At 32.0% G+C, this 19,558-nt stretch overlaps 2 protein-coding genes across 3 annotated transcripts; one reads left to right on the top strand and one right to left on the bottom strand.

The window, feature by feature from the left end:
• The first annotated feature begins 8,427 nt into the window (after positions 1-8,427).
• Positions 8,428-11,219, top strand: LOC107622491 (reticulon-like protein B5). The gene is made up of 5 exons (XM_016324416.3): positions 8,428-8,930; positions 9,789-9,969; positions 10,076-10,217; positions 10,343-10,412; positions 10,527-11,219. Exons 1-5 carry the CDS (start codon positions 8,726-8,728, stop codon positions 10,694-10,696), a joined length of 768 nt encoding a protein of 255 aa, XP_016179902.1. The 5' UTR covers positions 8,428-8,725; the 3' UTR covers positions 10,697-11,219.
• Positions 11,220-12,052: 833 nt separating this feature from the next.
• LOC107622515 (golgin candidate 3) lies at positions 12,053-19,248 on the bottom strand. 2 transcript variants are annotated; one of them, XM_088504562.1, is made up of 16 exons: positions 19,148-19,248; positions 18,750-18,971; positions 17,869-17,967; positions 17,388-17,507; positions 16,687-16,779; positions 16,391-16,526; positions 16,232-16,296; positions 15,590-15,757; positions 15,376-15,456; positions 15,122-15,268; positions 14,693-14,989; positions 14,509-14,574; positions 14,044-14,246; positions 13,064-13,118; positions 12,683-12,859; positions 12,053-12,583 (listed from the first exon to the last, which is right to left on the bottom strand). In XM_088504562.1, the coding sequence occupies exons 2-16, from the start codon at positions 18,969-18,971 to the stop codon at positions 12,269-12,271; spliced, it is 2,244 nt and encodes a 747-aa protein (XP_088360688.1). In that variant the 5' UTR covers positions 19,148-19,248; the 3' UTR covers positions 12,053-12,268. The 2 variants fall into 2 exon arrangements, with proteins under 2 accessions (XP_088360688.1, XP_088360686.1); XM_088504560.1 differs by lacking the exon at positions 19,148-19,248 and having other exon boundaries at positions 18,750-19,118.
• Between the last annotated feature and the right edge of the window lie 310 nt (positions 19,249-19,558).

Raw genomic sequence — 19,558 nt, forward strand, 5'->3', positions numbered from 1 at the left:
TGTTTGAAAATTTAGCCGTCGAGGGTATGTTTGATGCAAATCGAGAACTTTTGGGGCAAAATTGAAACAAAATAAAATTTATGGGTATTTTTGAAAATTTTGCCAAACTTTAGAGACAAAAAATATACTTTACCCTTATTTAAAAGAACGGATATGATTGCATAATCAGTGCATCAAATTAAATTCTAAAAATTATATATAGAAACATGTTCTTAGTTCTTTTTAATGGATGATTACTGATTAGATTGTTAGAATAATTTTCATATAAAAATAATTTGTTACGTCAAGTAGTTTAATTTATAAAATTAGTTAGTATGTTAATAAAAATACTATTCTAACAAATATTTATATGAATATTGAATAGGCACCTTTTAATTTATAAAATCTCAAAACTGTAGCTAGTTTTATAATTGTCTCTAATTGTAAATGTCTTTATGTTTATATTCTGTTCTATACAACTATATATTAAACACATTGTTCTAAGATTTCTCTTCTTGTGAAGATGAAGGTCTATAAGTATTTTTAGTTGCTAAGATAGTCATGTAGATAGAGTGTATTCATTTTATACAATGCCAAGTAATTCATGTATGTACTTCATGGATTGGATCAATGTGTTAACATTCTACTTGGTGGCATATATATATGATCTAGTATATGTGGCCATTATTATAAAATCGAGTATAATGAAAAATTTTTTTGTCAAGAAAACATTAAAAGAGCTTTTGTTATGAAACATTATTCAATTTTTTTTACTATAATCTTGCAATCTCGAATCTACTATCTCTAAATAAATATAAAGAGCTTTTGTTAAGGATTAATTCGTCGCAAATTGAAGTTTTATTTAAGAATCTGTCGCTAATCAATGAGTTACTGCATGCATAAGGCGAAATTCAAACCTCCGACACTTGTTTAAGCGGACGAGTGAGCTGACCACTCGACCAACCCAAGTTGATTTTTTTTTTCTTTTAGACTTAGTACTTTTACTACTCCATAAAATCCTATAAACTCTGCAAACTTTTTGGTAAACCTACTCTTCTTGTTACTCTTTCAATTTTGGGGCCATCTTCAGAATAATAGTTAGTCAGTTACTGTTAGTAGGGTCCAGACCCATCTACTTGTTGTGGTCATTAGTGGGAATCTTTGTATTATTTGAGGTATCACATTCATTCTCAGAACATGTGTTGTGTCCTGTTTTGTTGATCGCTAGTTGAATTAAATATTCAATTTTTGTGATAAAAAAAAATTGCATAGAATCATAAATATCCTACTTACTTGAGTAAATTTTATGATCACTTTTTGCTAATTAAAGTTGAGTATTTGTTAAGCGATCATCATTACATGACATTGGCTTGTTTGATTGAGTTTCTAAAAAAATATTTTTTTTAGTTATTTTTTTTTTAAAAATTTTATGGAAAAATAAAAGTAATTTTATGTTTAAATATTTTATACAAAAAGATCTTTTTATCTATCAATTATGTTTGGATATAACAATATAAAAATATTTTTTTATTTATTTATTATATGAAAAACATCTTTTTTTTAAGAAAAATATCTTTTTTTGCTTTTCAAAAAAGATTTTTTTTTCTACTGCTTTTATTTTTACTACTAAAAATTTGTCAAACACACTAAAAAATAAAAAAGATATTTTTTTATTGAAAAAAATTTTTTTTATCAAAATAATGACGGATAAACAAATAAATTGCATCATCCACAAGGAAGCTTTTGATTTGTGTAGGAGACAGAAATTAATCAGGGTTAAAAAGAGAAAAAGGAAGAAAACCTCTATTCTATTTGTGTGGTAAATTAATCCCATTTTAAATTTTTATGTACATAATTTTTTAATTTTTACATTAATCTCCCCTAGTTTTATTTGTTCTCCTCTTCTAAAGTTATATCCTTTTTATATTCGCTCCCTCTAAAAAACTATTTTAACTCCGTTCATGTAATGTCATTGGTAATAGTGGCTGGTTTGAATTCCCAATAGTCGGAGATGATGAGATAAATATTTGTTTTCATTTTTTAGAAATATATAATCATAGAATTGTTTAATTCTATAATATTATATCTTTGTCTTTCATTTCAAAATCACTTTTTGCATTTATTTTTGTATCTTTATCTTAAACATAAACCAAACCCTACCTATATAGTGTTAAACTCTCTTTCATTAGCATTCTTTTCTTGTTTGTTGTTGAACACCAAATACGTGGAGGACATACAAAAAATATTTGGACGCTTAAGTTAGCGAAAGAATAAAAATTCAAAAAACTTTTATAAATAAACTCAGATTCCAGTTGTTGCAACAAGAATGTAACAGTAAAAGAAGAATTAATGCAGAATTTGATCAAAAAGAAAAGAGGGGGGAGGGGATAGGATTTGGATCCAAACTCTAATTTTAAGTATGAGTTGAGAATATTATAATTCTAACTCTATTCATTCTTAATTCGCGGGTACCCAATTTTACAGGCTACTTACAAAAAAGATGTAACATTTTTTTTCAAAGTCAAGTAGTATTCATTTCATAATTCAAGAAATACAAGAAGTTCATGTAGGACAAAAAAAAGAGAACGGAGAACTCCCAATCAACTCCCGTGCTGAGTTATATAGCAACATAATAAAAGGAAGAATTACAAAGGGTATAATAAAAGGACAGAAGATCTAAATGGGGCTTTAATCCCTAACGTTTCACTAGAAGGGAATTGGAGAAAGGGAGTCACTCAGATAAAGATGCTGAAAACGTCTTTTTATAAAGATGTTTTTTAATAATTAAAATTTAACACATATAATCGATTAAATCGTGTTATTTTTATCAAAATTAGGCTAGACAAATTGATTTGACTGAAAAATGGTGAATCAAATCTTGAATTGGTCTAAATTAATATTATTTTTTATAGAAAATGACTACAATACCCTACTATAAAAAATGATTAAAATATTTTTATTATATATATTAATTTTGAGAATTTTAAATTTTAGTCCTTTATTTTTCTATCGTAGGACTAGGATTTAGAATTTTTAAAATTAATATATCTATATATAATAAGAGTATTTTAATCATTCTCTATAATAAGGGTATTGTAGTCATTTTTTTATAAAAAAAAATATTAATTTAAACCAGTTCAAGATTTGATTCACCATTTTTTTGTTAAATCAATTTGTCTAGCCTAATTTTGACAAAAATAACATGATTCAATCGATTATATATGTTAAATTTTAATTACTGAAAAACATTTTTAAAAAAGACGTTTTATGCGTCTTTATTTGAGTGGCTCCCTTGGGGGAATAGTCACCACTTCCATTAACATTCTTCGAGAAATTCGGTCTGTCTCTTCCGGTAAAATTTTTTCATGTTCAAAGACCAAGCAGTTTCGAGCTCTCCAAATATTCCGGTACATAATTTCAACCAAGAGCAAGTTTTGTTAGTCACTTCCACTCCCTCATAGGTAAGCTTTCTTCCTCCTCCAACATCGATAGAATTTCTCTTCCTCTTCTCCTATCGTCACACCTGCAAATGGACTTTTGAACCATACTTCTTTTGCCTTATTGCAGGTGAATAAGCAGTGCATAGTCGATTCCTCTCCTATCTAACATCGGGGACAAATTGCAGAAACTGATGGAATTCGTCGCTGGAGATTCAACAGGACATGAAGTCTTCCATGAAGGGCACGCCAGAGGAAGAATTTGATCTTCGGAAGTAATCTCATTTTTCATAAATCTTTTCAAATATTACTACATTGAGCTGTAGGTGAATAGAACTCAATTGGTGGGTGGTGAAAATGGTAAGCCACTTGATATACTGATACTACTTTATAATTACCAGACTTGTGAAAAATTTAGGATATTCGGTCCTCTCGGTCTTCAATATTAACTGAAAGAATACTTTGAGTAATTTTTGGAGAAAACAAACACTGTATTAATTGATTATTCCATTCCTTGTTCTTAGTTAAGAGTTCTTTTACCCAAGTCACATTTTGCCTTGTTGTTGCAGATTGTATAGGAGCACAATGGGGATGAGGAGATGGCAGCCATGGATCTACATAAACATGGATACTTTTTCCTGACCCTACCTTCCAGAGCAAGCCTTTTTCAAGAACTTTACAGCCCTCTAGGACGCTTCTCCAACTCCACGAAAGTACTGTTCCTACTCTTGCCTTCATAATAGACTGGTATATGTAGTACTTTCCTTTTAGCATCTTAGTAAATAGAGATTTTGGTCTGATAGCTATTCTCCAACACAGTTTTTCTAGAAGTGCCAAATTTTGGGCTCGCAGGTCCTTAAATATAATTTGATGATAATTTAAAATAGAACTGATTTTTATGTAAAAAAAAATCTATTAAATTATCCATTAATGATCTTCTCTTAGTGATTTAGGATCCATTTAGTGAGAAGTCTTTGATTCAACATTCACTTGAAATATACTTTTATATAAATATAGAACATATACATATATAGGGTGCAGGTTGGTCGAGTAAGATTGAGACTCAACCCACACCCGACCCGACCCGCACAAGAACCCTACCCACACCCTATACTACCCGCTGCGAATCAGATTGGCAACTCTACCCGACTAGGTTGAATCGGGTTAGGTCCCCACTGGTAAGGTGCATGTTGCCACCTCTCAATTCTCTGCCTTCGAATTCAGGAAAAATGAACTCCACTCGTAACAAACTCAACCATTTCTTACGTCCCACTATCCATCCTCTCTCACTATATTTCCATGGAGTCCTAACTAACTCTCTCTGATGCATTAGTTGGGTTTGTCATTGGGCCTTCCATCGAGTCATTTTGTTGAACCGGATCAGAGTTGACGTTCTCATTAACTATCCCCTGCCCGATAAGGACCTTGTCCCCAAGGTGATTTGAGAAAAAAACATTAGAGCTCATCTTTGTCAACCCAAGCTGTCTCTTCGCAAGGTGACCCTGCCCATTCCACCAACACCTATTCGATCGGCGCCCCCTCTCGCCTGACGATGTTACATCCAATAATCGCAGTTGGGAGGGGCTGGAAAGTCGTGGGTGTCGCTGTTAAAGTCGGACTTCTCATTGGTGGATTCCCATGATACTCTTTCGGCATAGAGACGTGGAAGACTAGGTGGATAGTGCTCCCCTCCGACAACTCTAACCGATATGCGAGCTTCTCAACTCGCCAATGCACGTGGTAAGGCTCGAAGAACCATCGACCTAATTTCGGGTGTTCCTTGAGAAAGAAAGAAATCTACCGGTACAGTTTAAGGTTCAATAAAACCCAATCATTCTCCTTGAACTCCTTATCTCTGTGATTTTTATCTACGTGCTTTTTTATTCTCTGCATTGCTTGATGCAGGTAAAATCCCAATTCATCATTAAAGACCTATGTAGCAAAATTCAGCCTAAGGAAGGAAGGAAACTCAACACTGTGGTCGAGAATGGATGAATGCTAGCAAATACTGCTCCAAGGAGCAATATGTGACTTCAGTTTAACCATCGCTTTGGAGATGATAAGTCGTACTATAATGTAGTCTAGTTCCATTATACTCAAACAAGTTCCGCCAAAATCAAATGAGAAAAATTAGGTCATGATCTGAGACAATGACAACAGAGAAGCTATGAAATTTGACTATGGACGCAATGAAGACCTTAGTAACAGATGCAACAGTAAGACCAAAACGCAGAGCTTTAAAATGGGTTGTCTTGCTAAAGCGCGCCGTCGACGACCACCATGATAGCCGAGTTATGCTAATTGCATCAAAATCCAAACCTAATATACACTTTGTCCAGATTATGTTTTACCAAATTTATATTTTTTTTTCTAAAATTATTTTTAGTTTGATGTTATAAGGTTTTATGAATAACATCTTTTTGAGCCGCATATGTTGCTGAGGAAGGGAGGTATTACACTCACCTTTGAGTAACTACTACTTTTCTTTGAGAATACATTAAATTGATTAGGATACTCATAACATGCACAAATAATTTACAAAGTTTTTCTTGTACAACTTCTGAAATTTCAATCAAATATCCAAATTCCAAACATGCACTAAATCCAAAAATAAGACATTGGTAGACCATAACGATTTTTTTGCCCCTCCTCTTTATTCTGGAGTTAAAACTCGAAAATATCTTTTGTTTTGTGTTAACAAATTGAGACCAAATTCTTAATTTTGTGTTTTGCTCTTATCATAAAAATGACCGTTCAAATTAATATGTTAGTAATAAGCTTAAATATTAGAATTTGGTTCAATCATTTTTTTTAGTCAGATTTAGACACTTCTAATTCTATGTATTACATCATAAATTTACACAATAATATTTGAATTTTATTCATTATTTGACCATCATTAAATCAAATATTAGAGTTTGATTCAATAATTTTTTTAGTCGGATGAATTGAACATTTTTAATTTTATATATTACATAACAAATTTATATATATAATATTTGGATTTTATTCATTATTTGACCATCACTAAATTTTCAATTCGAATACAGTATATTAAGAGACTAAATATACAGCCACACAACCAAAGCTTAGGTTGCAAAGTTCAATGCTTATTCATTCGTGTACTTTCCAAAACGAATGGTGGAAAAATGTATGTTATATGCCTTTCATTCTGGACTTATTTCCAATTAGTTTGTTAAAAATGACAATGAGTAATAGCTCAAATGGTATAGTCTCCTCATACTCAATTAAGAGGTTACGGGTTCGAGTTCTTCTATCTTTGGTAAAAAAAAAAAAATTAGTTTGTTAAAAATGTATGTCATATGCATATCACTCGTTCCTAGGATCTTTTTGGTGCACCTTGTTAAGAGGCACACAGATCCTTCACAAGATGGAACCTCAAGCTTGTGTTTTTTTTTTTTTTTCAGTTTTTGGTCTATGTAGTGAAGTTAGCCCAATTTCAACATAGCGGTACAGTCTCTTTTACCATAAAACAAATACAAAAAATGAAATCTACAATTTTTTTTTTCACTTTTTAACCAAATTAAGTACCAATTATTTAGAGTTTAGACACCATAGAATTTTTCTAATAGTATATTGTTGTATTGAAATTATTAGTAGGCAACCAAAATGTACCTTTGTTGAGTGACTACATATTGACACAGCCTTGTATAGTTAATTATTTTACCAAAACTAACAAGATTGAATTATTTACTTGCATATTATAGTTAATCTTTTGATTAATAGCCATATTTTGTAGATAATATCCTTTATTACGAATAAACAAATTTAAAAAAAAAAATTCTAACAGTTCAATACTTAACAATTTTTGGATGACTACAGATTAACCTTGATAATTTAACATCAATCTTAGTATTATGAGTATTATTTGAAAATTAGTGAGGCCTCAACGTGGAAGACACTAGACAGTACTATGACGTTAGCTCCACCTTCCACCACAAAAAGCACCAAGCCGACCAAGACCCCAATTCACCATTTAGTCCAATCCGTAGCCGCCACGTGTTTCATCCCATTCAGCTATCAGTCACTTCTTTCCGAAAGGATCCACTCTCAGACAAGGAGTAGTACCATGCTAATTGCTAACTTTGGCACAATTTGAATTGGGTTAGCAACTTAGCAAAAGGCTATTGTTGGTAGTAACATTTAAAAAAAAAATAATTATTGTTATTTTATCTGTATATTCTTTTATCCACATTTTTATTTTTAATATTAAGTTAACAATGATGTTTTTTAAATTGTGATCTACTATGTCACAAAAAAAAAAAAATTGTGATCTACTATAATATTTTTCTAAAATGTGGGATAATTTAATTTACGGAGTACAAATTGGACCGTCTGATTTTTAAGAGGTATAGAAATCGAACCGTTTGATTTTTAGATTCTCCAAATTTTTTTAATTTTTTAAACACAAATCGAAAGAACCTCCTATAATTTTAAAAAACACAAAAAATTACTACGTTAAGAATTAAAATATAACACTCATCTTACCACGATATGGTTATTTTAATTATTGAGTACTGTCATTTTAATGTTAGTTGGTTGAAATGGAGTATTATATTTTTTATACTAAAAATAATTATTATAAAAACCATAGAACTAATAATTGATTCAATAATTGCACGGAATGCCATTATAGTAACATCATGTTCAAAAACTAGTTTTGAATGAAACTTTGAAAAAGATCTTATAAAAAAGGTAACAATTAATTAACTTATACTTAGGTGCAAAATATAAAATTATATATTTTATTTATTAATTTAATTCTTTATATAGTAAAGTTATCCTTTTTTTTTCAACGTTAAAATTATACTTTCTAAGGAATAAATTTTTCTTTAATTAGCTATATTCTTTAGGAAAAAATTTCAACCAAAAGGATTACTTTTAATATATTGTAAATACAAAATATTTTATAATTCTAGTTAATCATATTTCATTATTTAAGTAATTTTTATACACTTATAGTAAAAGTGTAAACTTAAAATTTATTTGAGGACATTAATCAAAACGGCGTTAAAAGCCTGGACTCTATCAAAACGCATGCCGCTTAATTCACGTCCGTTTCTCTATGTACCAGATTCAAATTTCTCCGAACCTTAGGCTCGGTTTCCGAGCCTCGTTCTCCGCAACACTATAAAATGAAAGCGAGAGATTCTCGTTTCGAACCCTAACATTTCGCTATCACGTTTCACACACACTCCAGCTCAAAAACAAGCTTAATAGTGTGAGCTTCGTTTTCTTCATCTTTTTAAATCTGAATTCGAAGATTTAGGGTTTGTGTTTCGGAGAGAATGGCTGAAGAACAGGAGAGCACTGTGACCAGCCAGGAGTCGTTGATCGAGAAGATCGCCGATAAGATTAAAGGCCACGATTCTTCATCATCGTCCGATTCCGATTCCGATTCCGAGAAAACCGCAGCTTCGTCAATTAAGGAGAAGGTGTTTCGCCTCTTCGGTAGAGAGAGGCCTGTTCACTCCGTCCTCGGCGGCGGAAAGCGTATGAATCTCTCTCTCTCTCTCTCACTCTCTCTCTCTCTATGATGTGCTTACACGTGGTAGTGGTAGATCTGTGATTTGAGCTGATTCTGTATCTGATTTAGTTTGTTTATTGAGAAAATGTTTATAGGAAATGATGTTAGTGCTACATTTTGTTGAATTATTCTATAGATCTAAGTTTTTAGCTGAAATCTAAAATCTAAAATGTGATAATTGTAGAATAAAATGTGAAATGATTCGAGTTTTTTTTATATTCTAATTTTATGTACCTGGAGCTGTTTATTATGCTTGATTTCTATTACAACTAAAAGTGACAATGTGAATACATAATTAGAGAATTAATAACAGTTAGAATCTTATGATGTTTTTTTTATTTTTTTTTTTATTTTTTTTATAGTCCGTATAATATAAATAGATAAATCGCAAACCATTAAGAAGATAATCTTGACATTATGTCTAATCTATACATAATATATGCTATTTTTACTAAGATATCTTATGAAAAATCTTTCAAGTGTTAATGTATATATATCTTTGTGGAATTCATATACAACATCATATATTACTACACATATATTATATCTTGTTTATCTCTGTGATAAACTTATTCTTACATTGTATAATTTTGATGCACTGCCGCTAAAGATGTATTATGTATGCATTCAATTATACATTAACTAACTACGTACTACACCATGTGAATGGTCATCTAAAAGATCTTTGTGATAGGATAAAATCTCTCCGTGTCAGTGTATCAAACATAAAATGAACGATATATTCCAAAAATTTTACATAGTTTTATTTTTTAAATATTGTTCTTATGGTTTTGAATATTGTTCCAAAAATTAATTGTTTACAGCTGCTGATGTGCTATTATGGAGGAACAAGAAGATATCCGGTGGTGTGCTTGGAGGAGCCACTGCTGTTTGGGTCTTCTTTGAATTGCTTGAATATAACCTTCTCACTCTTGTTTGTCACATTTTGATCCTGTTGCTTGCTGGTTTGTTCTTGTGGTCCAATGCTCAGACGTTCATCTACAAGTGAGACTCGAAACTTGTTAGCATAGAACTGACAGCATAGTCATGTGGGTTTAGATCATGTTGTTTTAACTAATCACTTGCGTGTAATGTCAAATAATGGTTGTAGGAAGGAGCCTCACATCCCACATGTTCATATTCCAGAAGAACCATTCCTGCAAGTTGCATCTGCATTGAGAATTGAAATCAACGCTGGATTTTCTGCCTTGCGTAACATTGGTGCTGGAAAGGATTTGAAGAAATTCCTAATTGTATGTAGTCTAAAACCTCCTTTCTGTCATTCCTAAATACTATTTATAACTAATTTTCACAAATTTTGTATTAAGTTTAATTTCGGCATTACTAAATACTGAGGATTGTTTTTTGAAAATATCAGGTTATTGCTGGCTTGTGGGTTTTATCTATTATTGGTAGCTGGTGCAATTTCCTGACCTTGTTCTACATAAGTAAGTACAGTTTACAGGCATTTTATATAATTTTTTTATTATTATATTATTATATATTCCTTTTTTGGTTTAGAGATTTTACTGATTTGCTTAACCTTCATTTGGTTTGAGCAGCTTTTGTTTTGTTGCACACCGTCCCTGTTGTGTATGATAAGTACGAAGATAAGATAGACCCCTTGGCTGAAAAGGGTTTCATTGAGTTTAAAAAGCAATATGCTGTGTTTGATGAAAAGGTGTTAAGTAAGATCCCTAAAGGTCCGTTGAAGGCCAAGAAGTTAGCCTAGTGTTTAGGGTTGGTGTGCCCCATAACCCAACACAATAGAGTTGCTCTGCTTGAGTACTTTTATATACCAGAGCCTCGCATCTTTTGTCGTATAACCATGGCCTTGTTAAAGTTTGGTTTAAGCTTCAATATTTAGTTTTTAAGTTTTGTTACAGGCATGTATGGATTTTGCTGTCTATGTTTTCTGGGCTTGTTTTTAGTCCTTGAATCAGTAATTCTTATTGTGAGCTAAAAAACCTCACCTCTTGTTCTTATTGCTGACTTCGTGGTGCTTGCTGGTAAATAGAATTGCCGGTTCATGATTACGGAAAAGTTTTGTTCTTTACAAAAACAAAACTCAGGCTCTTTAGTTTCCATACTTTTATTTGTTGCCCACTACTTTTTATATTATTGTTGTACTTTGACTCGTGATTTATTTTGTGTGTACGATTACTTATTTTTAATTGTGTTATCAGATAGTATTATATGCTTTGATTCGGAATGAGGTTCTAAATAATACGTAACATTAGCTATTGATTAGCAAATTTACTAGATGATTCCTGAGTTTCTTGTTTTGTTATTAGACCTTATGTTTTGATTCGTAACGTGATTCTAAGACTTCTAAATAATGTGTAACCTTGGTTATTGATTAGTTAATTCACTTGCTGATTCCTAGGCGTTCTTTAAAATTTTGTTGAATCTGAAGGTAGTGGAAATGTCGTTACGGGTATGTATACATGCATTGGGTTGTTAGCTTCTCGTCTCTACGGTTCACATTTTTAATTTTGAAAAATATTTAATTCTAATCTAATTCATCTCCTTGATTATTTTTTTAATTATAAAAATTAAGAAATAATATATTGTATGAATTTTCACTCATTTATATTTTAAGAGAAAAATAGTTGAGAAGATGTATTAGTCTTTGTAATCATTACTCTTATTTTAACCGGATGAATTGATACAATTAAGTAATGGTAGTGATAGCGTTCTAAGGCCTAGTTTGGGCATACAGTTAAATTAAGTTCTTTTTAAAAAAATAGTTTAAACAATAAATATTTGTATTAAAAATAATTTATAAATAAGTTATTTTGTATTTGATTTTTTAGTTTTAAAAATATTTAATTTAAAAAAAATGTAATAAAAAAATTTTATGACTGAGAGAAAATTTTTTTTTTTACCTTTTTTATAAACGCTTATTAAGAAGTTAGAATTTTTTGAAAGCTCAAAAAATCTAACTTTTAAAACTTCCAAATGGTCCTAAGTATTAACAAAGACGTCATACCAAACATCGCGATCGTTACACTACATTAACAAGGGAGTCGAGGACCACATTCTTACAGGTCAGTTTGCAATGAACAAATAAGACAACAAAAATATCGCTGAATAGTGCATACGAATTGATATGCATCACAAAATTGAGCATATAACCTTAAATTTTTAAACTATGTACACGTGAATCCACCCGATATGACGACGGTAATGTTTAAATTAAGACTAATTTTGAATGTGAAAGAATTAATTGAAAATCATTGCATGCCTACATTTTAACCACCAATGATCTATACTTTTTTGATTAATTACATAGTTCCACTATTTAAAATCTTGGAAGCAGGTCTGAACTAGAAGGTTTTTCATCAGACGGGGTAAGAGGAACTGTTGAGAACTCGGAGTTAAAATTAGAGATACGAGGGGGAACACTAATTTTCTGATTAATTGAGAAAGCAGAAGCTGTTCTATTGCCAAGCCTGTGGTTGGAAAATGGTGATATTGGTGGAGCAGCAGGAACAGTATTTGGACCTTTATCTGGTGAATCCTCAATAGGGTCAGCAGTATTTGCTGTTGATGATTCCCTCTTTTCTCGTTCTTCGGTTTCCTTGAGAAGAAAATCAACCCACAGATCCGCAATGGACTGAAAAGGGGGAAAACGCTTCATTAAATCTCAAATCACATTGCAATATTTTTGCCAAAAAGAGTAAGTACTTGTAAGTGGTTAACTAGAACAACTTACCTGATCATTGGATCCCGCACTTGCAGCTGTGTCAGTTGAACTTCCTCTCAAGATGCCTCCAACCAGGCGACCCGGCAGACCAAGAACTCCACGAACTTTACCACCTTGTTGAGCAGCACCTATTCTTTGCTTGTCTTCATCAGAGAATCCAAGCATGCGAACCATTAGATCCAAAACCTGTACCCCAATATCACACATTATGAGCAGGATCAAATATGACTACAAATTGCGGAAAGTGATACAAGAACACAAACAATAGTGGTACTTTTACAGACATCAACTAACATAAGTCAAAACAGAGCGAGGGTTTTGTGCAGAGAACGAAGGAAAAATCCTTCCCTTCCCTTCTGCATATTTCACCTAAAGCAATAATAATTATACCTCTTTGCTGTGATTTCTCTGGAAATAAGTTACCAGTAATTTTATAACAATGCGCCTGCAACGAACAGCATAATTTGGATTAGTATAATAATTTGCAATCTCAACAAAAATAATTGAAACAAAGTCTCTCAAGTCTAGAATTCAATCAAAATTCATATATGCAGGACTTCGTTAATTAACTTTGATGAAATTAACAAGGAAAAGAATGTAGACAAATCATATGAACTTAGAGGTGGCGAAATGGGTTGAACGCAGTTGAGATCAAGTCTGCTAAACTCATACAGCCAAATCTACTAATTTCGACAGGGCTCTACCACCCTACGGCCTGCTAGGATTTTGTTTTTGTTGTCTTTTTTATGATTGACGGATGAGTACTACAAGAACATATATACGAAAGTTAAAAATTAAGATTTCCAAATACATCTCTTTCACTTTTATCCTTTTTTATTCCTTTTTTGTTTTCTTTATTAATTTTATTTTGCACCCTTTATATATATGTTTCAAACTATGCGACTTAACTTATTTCTCAAAACAAAAATAGTTTTTTTGTTTTTTTTTTAATCACAAAATTATGTTTCTATATTTTTGTTGTGAATGACTGAATGTCGTTTCAAAATTGCTGTAATTTGAAAATCAAGTTAAAATTGTTATTTTTTTATTCTTTGTATGACTAAACTACTAAAATAGTACTCAAAAGTTCGCATTGCTGACAAAACGAATCCCAAAAGATGCTAACAACAAATAAGCCCCCAAAAGATTTATAAAGTACAACAAAAAGAACTAAATATTAAATACATATTCTAAAAATCGACTTTAGAGATCAAATTTTGATACAAATTTTTGCAATCATTATTAAAAAAATAAGATCTTTTCATCTTTAAAATTTGGTAATTTTTTGTCAAGTGAGTTTTTAAAAACAAAAATTTTATTGTGAATGACCACATTTCTTTGAATGGAAAAAAGGACAGAAACAAGCTAACCTGTCAACAAGATAATCTGAATCCAGAGACATTCTATTTAGTTGCATCATACTTTGCTCAAGAGCTCGCCTAACTTTGGAATTGTCTTCCTCGAGTTTAACTACTCTGCTTCTCCATTCAGTTTGTACCTTCTCAGAATGCGCAAGCTGGGCTAAAACTTTTTCATTCTCAGTCCTAGATACATCTACTTTATTTTCGGCATCCTGATCATGGAAATAATAATTTAATCGCCTTGTTACCAAATCAGACACCACAAGTTCACTTATCTTTTTCGATTGAGAAAATATAATAAATGGCAGACTAGGGTAAATCACTTAGAAGTTACATTACATAAAAATTTTACGGTACTGAATGAAAACAAAAAAGAAATAAAAAAAATTCTAATATTATTCCATATAAACTTAATTTGAGTGTATCGCTTGAACTATATATAGAATATTTAGAGAGTAAGAAAGAGAATCATACTCTCAGAAGTTGAGTAAGCCTAGCTGTTTCTTCTCTTGCACGAACCAACTCTCCTTCTAAATGTTCCTGAGGACAAAAAATATATGAGCCTCTCCACAGAGGGAAGTGTAACAACTTGAGTATTCTCTGTGAATTTTGTTACTGTAAATAATAATAAAGAGAAAACAGTGGCATATTTTTATACCTTGGCTTCAATTTCAGCATAGTACTGCCCAAGAGCGGTCTGTAGATTCAAAAGTTCATGATTCTTAGCATCTATTGTTCTGATACAGTTTGAAAGCTTCTTGTCCAGGTCGTCGATGATTTCTCTAGACTTGAGAACTTCGCTGTTGTTTGCCATCTTCAGTTCTTCCTGACTTAAAACTGCCTGCTTCAGGGTTCTCTCAAGATTTGATACTTGAGCCCTTAAATAATCATTGCTTTGCCTTAGATCTTCAATAATTTTGATGTCTTCGTCCATTTTTTCTGATTCTTCGGCTTCCTAATGACAAGCAGCATGGAAAACGTCTTTCATATCGCAGCAGGATTAATATATTAAATCTACTCTATCTTGAATATCATGCTTTATTATCACTGGTTCCGCTTTTAGAAAATAAACTATGAAGGATGAAACCTTTTCCAACAAATGTTGTTTAAGGCGGGTCAATTCCTGTACTGCTTTCTCCTTTTCTCGCTGTGTATCCATCAAATCTTTATTTAACTTTTGTATGGATCTTTCCATTTCTTCCTTTTCTGGAAAACTTTTGGAAGGATCTGACATCTGTTATAAAAAGCGAATGCCGGCATTCCAAAAAGTAATTATTTACATTATCAAAAAGCCATTATATTGTTAACATAACTGATATCCCTTGAATGCTTGACCTGTACCTGAGAAGCACTGGAAAGGACATTAGCCGCTAAAGATTTCCTGCTAGTTTCAAGAGCAGCCTCAATTTCATTCTTTTCCATCTAACAATAAGGAGAACAATGGGTTATAGTAGAGTGCATTTTAGAGGTAAATATCACAAATTCACAACTAAAAAATATGTCTTTTACTGATAAGCAATAAATTTAGGGGACAGAAGGTGACAAATCTACTAACCTTAAGAGTGGCATTTTCCTTCTCTAAGGTTTTGACAAGTCTTTTCAAGCTATCCACTGCCTCACCTGCTACGTCACTTTCCCTTCTAGTTAACTCAATTTGTAGTCGCTTTATTTCTGACACTTTCTCATTTAGTTCATCACGTATTTTCGTCATCTCCATAGATGTCTTCCAAGCAATAATATGATGAGTTTAGCTAACAAAAATCTAATAAACACCCATGGCATTAGAGAAGATTGCAAGTAAACCAGTGTGATCCTTGTCAGTAGTCCTATTGCAATATAAGACTTTAGAGTGTAAGGAAGAACAATTTATGATGAACTTCTAAGAGATTGTTTTACAACTTTATAGTGAGCTAAATCATTGTCAGCAATAAAACAATGATAAAAGTATCAAATACAGAAGAAATCTCCAACTGTACAGCACAGTGAAATGCCATGTATAGTTGTACACCTTTTGCTTTATCTCGATTAATAGCTCTATCTAATTTTAAGTTATGACCTCCCCATAGTATAACTACAAACAGAATGATTCTTTTCATCTCACACACTTCTAACATAGATGATGTGTTGGGCTAGATGAGTACGGTGAGCAAAAGAATGCTTCAGTTACAATGACGAAATATATATAATATAAACTCACTTTGTCTCTATCCAACTTTAATATTTTAAGCTCCTCCTGAAAGGACTTGTTCAATTTCTGTTCCTCTGACATTTAAGTGTAGAATCAAATCGTTAGGCAACTTAAATATATAGACCAAAAATTACAATAACATTTAGATTCCAGATGAAGAATAAAAACCTTGGCATTTTAGCTGAATCTTTGCCAATCGAGCGCGTTCTTGCTCCATTTCCAACTTCAACTTTTCTATCTCAGCTGTATGTTGTACAGCATCTGCTGTTGGCCTATTTCTTCCATCAACTAAATCTGCAAGCTCCTAGAAGGCATTCATACATCTGTTGTCAAATTCACTCATCACTAAAAGTAAACTTACAAAAAAATATTAATAAATCAAAGTTCCCAGATAAATAAGATTTTAATAGATATAGGACGAAATCAGGAAATTACTTAAATTCAGAAATCTAAGTTGTCATTACCTTCTCATTTCCTTGTAAATTTGAATTTTTAGATTCCGTCTTACTTTGGGTTGTGAACTTATTCTGTCGATTGGGTGATTGGTCATTACTTCCCTGCACAAATATTTTAAAGCAGTCGGCATGAGTACTTATGTATATGTACAGACCAGAAATGCACCGAAAAAAGGAATACTCATGATCAGATTACAACAGAAACATAGCATTCCCATAGTTGTGAAGGAGAAGAGATCAATATTCGAAGGCTAATAACATGCATTTCAAAACAGTACATAGATCTTAAAGTCCACTCTCACACATAACATAATATGTAAGAGAATATTGAGAAATGAGAAGAGACATATATACCACAAACAAATATTATAAAAAGAAAGAGCTTAAAGATCCTAATGGGGGATAAATCATTAAGTCAGGAGAGATTACAATGCCATAGCCTTTGAATGCATAGAAGTGGCAAAGATAATGCTATTTCATATTGGTAAGTATAAATCTCTATAAGAAAAAAAAATATATCTTTCAAAAAAGTAAATTAAAAAGTGGATTCACTCAGGAAATAACCCTATCTTCCTGCTCAGAATTGAGGCTCACGAACTCTCAACTTAAAACTAAGACACAGCAAGGAATATGGAATTGCTCATCAAGCATCCTTCTCAATCACTAGTTAAATAAAATCTCATACAAATAAGCCAAATGTGTAGGTCTACCTTGACAGAATAAGTTCCACTTGTTGATGCTTCAGTTCTGGAGACTCTCAATGCAGCGCTAGTAGCATCCAAATGCTGTTTTAATGAGCCATTTTCTTTATTCAATCTAACAATGTGATCCTGTACAGTTGGAATGAGTGTGGTTAATCTAATCAAAGGCCATCAATTAAAAAAAGGGGCTAGTTAATTAACAATTAAGGTAAATTGTTAACTGACCATTTGAAACCTCCATGTGAGATACCACCTATTTAATATATAATTGTATTATGCATTGAAGAAAAAGAAATACCCTCATGTTACAGGGGAAGGTGGAAAGGATAATAGCTCTAGATTTAGGAAGCAAAAAATCCAGAATTTCTAAAGATATTTTTATTTCAAAACGCAAAAGCTCAATAGAACCAAAAGTAAGAATGTATGCAGCAAAATGAAATAGATCATTCAGAAGAGACTAGTTCATGTATTCCATGAGTAAAAATCATACCTCCTTTTCTTTTAATAGAGCTGCATAGTTAACTGAAAGAGCTTTAATTTCTGCCTCTGATGCCTGAAGTCTCTTGATTTCTGCTTTGTATTGTTCTATCTACAAAAAGCACTGGAAAAATTGAATTGACATGTTTTTTTCTCTTACTCTACCAAAATGGCATCTTATTAACCAGCTGTAGTCAGTACTAAATATAAAAGCAGACTATCAACTCCCGAAAGGTTTCTGTGTAAAAAATCGTAAGAAAAGGTAACATATATCTCTTAAGTAACTAATTTTCTATAGACCAGTCTAGACAATGGTTCATTGGCAACTTCTTGAAGTACAATAATTAATTAATAATGAGTTGATGACTTGATGACAACAAGAACCAAGCCTTTTTCTGACTTTTCTCACCGGAATGGCTTCCTCATAATCTAAGCTTAAAACTGGAGTGAGATGTCACACTGCCTCTAATTGTTCCAGTTTATATCTAAGCTTAATAAATAACATTAACTAAGCTTACAATGTTGACACTTAACAGTACGTTATAACACTAATTTAAAAAAAAACGTTAGAATTAATTATCCATAAGCGTGATAAATTAAATTATAAGCGAATAAGAAGCTCGTATATCTAAATACTGTCTTCTTCCATTTGTTTGTTTTCGATTTGATAATATCTCGTAAATCTATCTCTAGTCACTTTCTCTAATAATAATATCTCGTTAATCTCAATTGCATGAAAACTAAAACCCTAGAGCTAGCTCAATTCCAGAACCAGATTTATTTCCACCTAAGCTTATCAACGATTCGCGCGTTCATTCATTCACATTCCTCATAACAGCTTCCAGAACCTCAAACAGTTAAAAATGCTTCAGAGAGAGAGAGAGAGAGAGAGACCTCGGAAAGAGACGGATGCGCGTGATCGGTGCCATTTGCGAGGGGACGAGATCTAACTGCCGGCGATTTGGAATGAGCGGAGCCGTGAGAATTCCGACGATCGGAGACGGCGGCAGGACTTCCGGCGTAGATGCTAAGGATTTCGTCATCGTCGTCGTCGTCGTGAACGTCGAGTGCGATCTTGTTCAAGTTCTCCTTCAAATTAGCAATGGTGCCCCACATCTTTCAAAATTTTCCCAAATTTACATCAAATTTGAAAACCAAAAATAATAATAACAAAAATAATCGATGAAGTATTATAATAAATATATTATTAGATGAATGGATAGAGATAGATGCATCTGTGATGATTGTGGAATCGAATTTGAAATTGAAATGAGTGAGAGTGAGGGAGCTACTTCCAATAATGGCAATGCAATTTCGGGATATTTGTGTTTCTCTTTTTTTTCTGATGAGCTTAGATCTCAGATTTAAACGGAGAAGGAGACAAGTAAACAGAAAAAGAGAGGGACCCTTCTAAATTGTATTTCTTCTCATTTTTTTTTCAAATAAATAAAATTTGAATTTTATTTTATTATTATTGACATTTTTTTTTAATTTTGAGCCACGTGGTGTGGTACGTCCAGGTGCAGCTACATTGAAGCTGAAGAGAAGTGTTTTGGCAGCAAATCGTTTTTCGGTTCTTTTTGTATTTTACCAACCAATATATTTTCCCTTTATATGTTATTTAAGTTTCTTATTTACTTATATATATTATTAGGTAAAAATTCGCAAGTAATTATTTTATGTAAAATTGATATTTAAGAACT

The sequence above is a fragment of the Arachis ipaensis genome, chromosome B2, assembly GCF_059453495.1.
Source record: "Arachis ipaensis isolate K30076 ecotype BB chromosome B2, ASM5945349v1, whole genome shotgun sequence".
NCBI lineage: Eukaryota > Viridiplantae > Streptophyta > Magnoliopsida > Fabales > Fabaceae > Arachis > Arachis ipaensis.

Bases quoted from the DNA above. Each gene is read 5' to 3' on its own strand.
- LOC107622515 (XM_088504562.1), bottom strand. From the start codon at position 18,971: ATGTGGGGCACCATTGCTAATTTGAAGGAGAACTTGAACAAGATCGCA. The intron at 15,457-15,589 runs GTTAGTAGATTT...CCTTATTGTTAG, and splicing joins AGGAAAATGCCACTCTTAAG to ATGGAAAAGAATGAAATTGA. The intron at 14,990-15,121 runs GTTTCATCCTTC...GCTTGTCATTAG, and splicing joins AACAACATTTGTTGGAAAAG to GAAGCCGAAGAATCAGAAAA.
- LOC107622491 (XM_016324416.3), top strand. From the start codon at position 8,726: ATGGCTGAAGAACAGGAGAGCACTGTGACCAGCCAGGAGTCGTTGATC. The intron at 8,931-9,788 runs GTATGAATCTCT...AATTGTTTACAG, and splicing joins CGTCCTCGGCGGCGGAAAGC to CTGCTGATGTGCTATTATGG. The intron at 9,970-10,075 runs GTGAGACTCGAA...TAATGGTTGTAG, and splicing joins GCTCAGACGTTCATCTACAA to GAAGGAGCCTCACATCCCAC.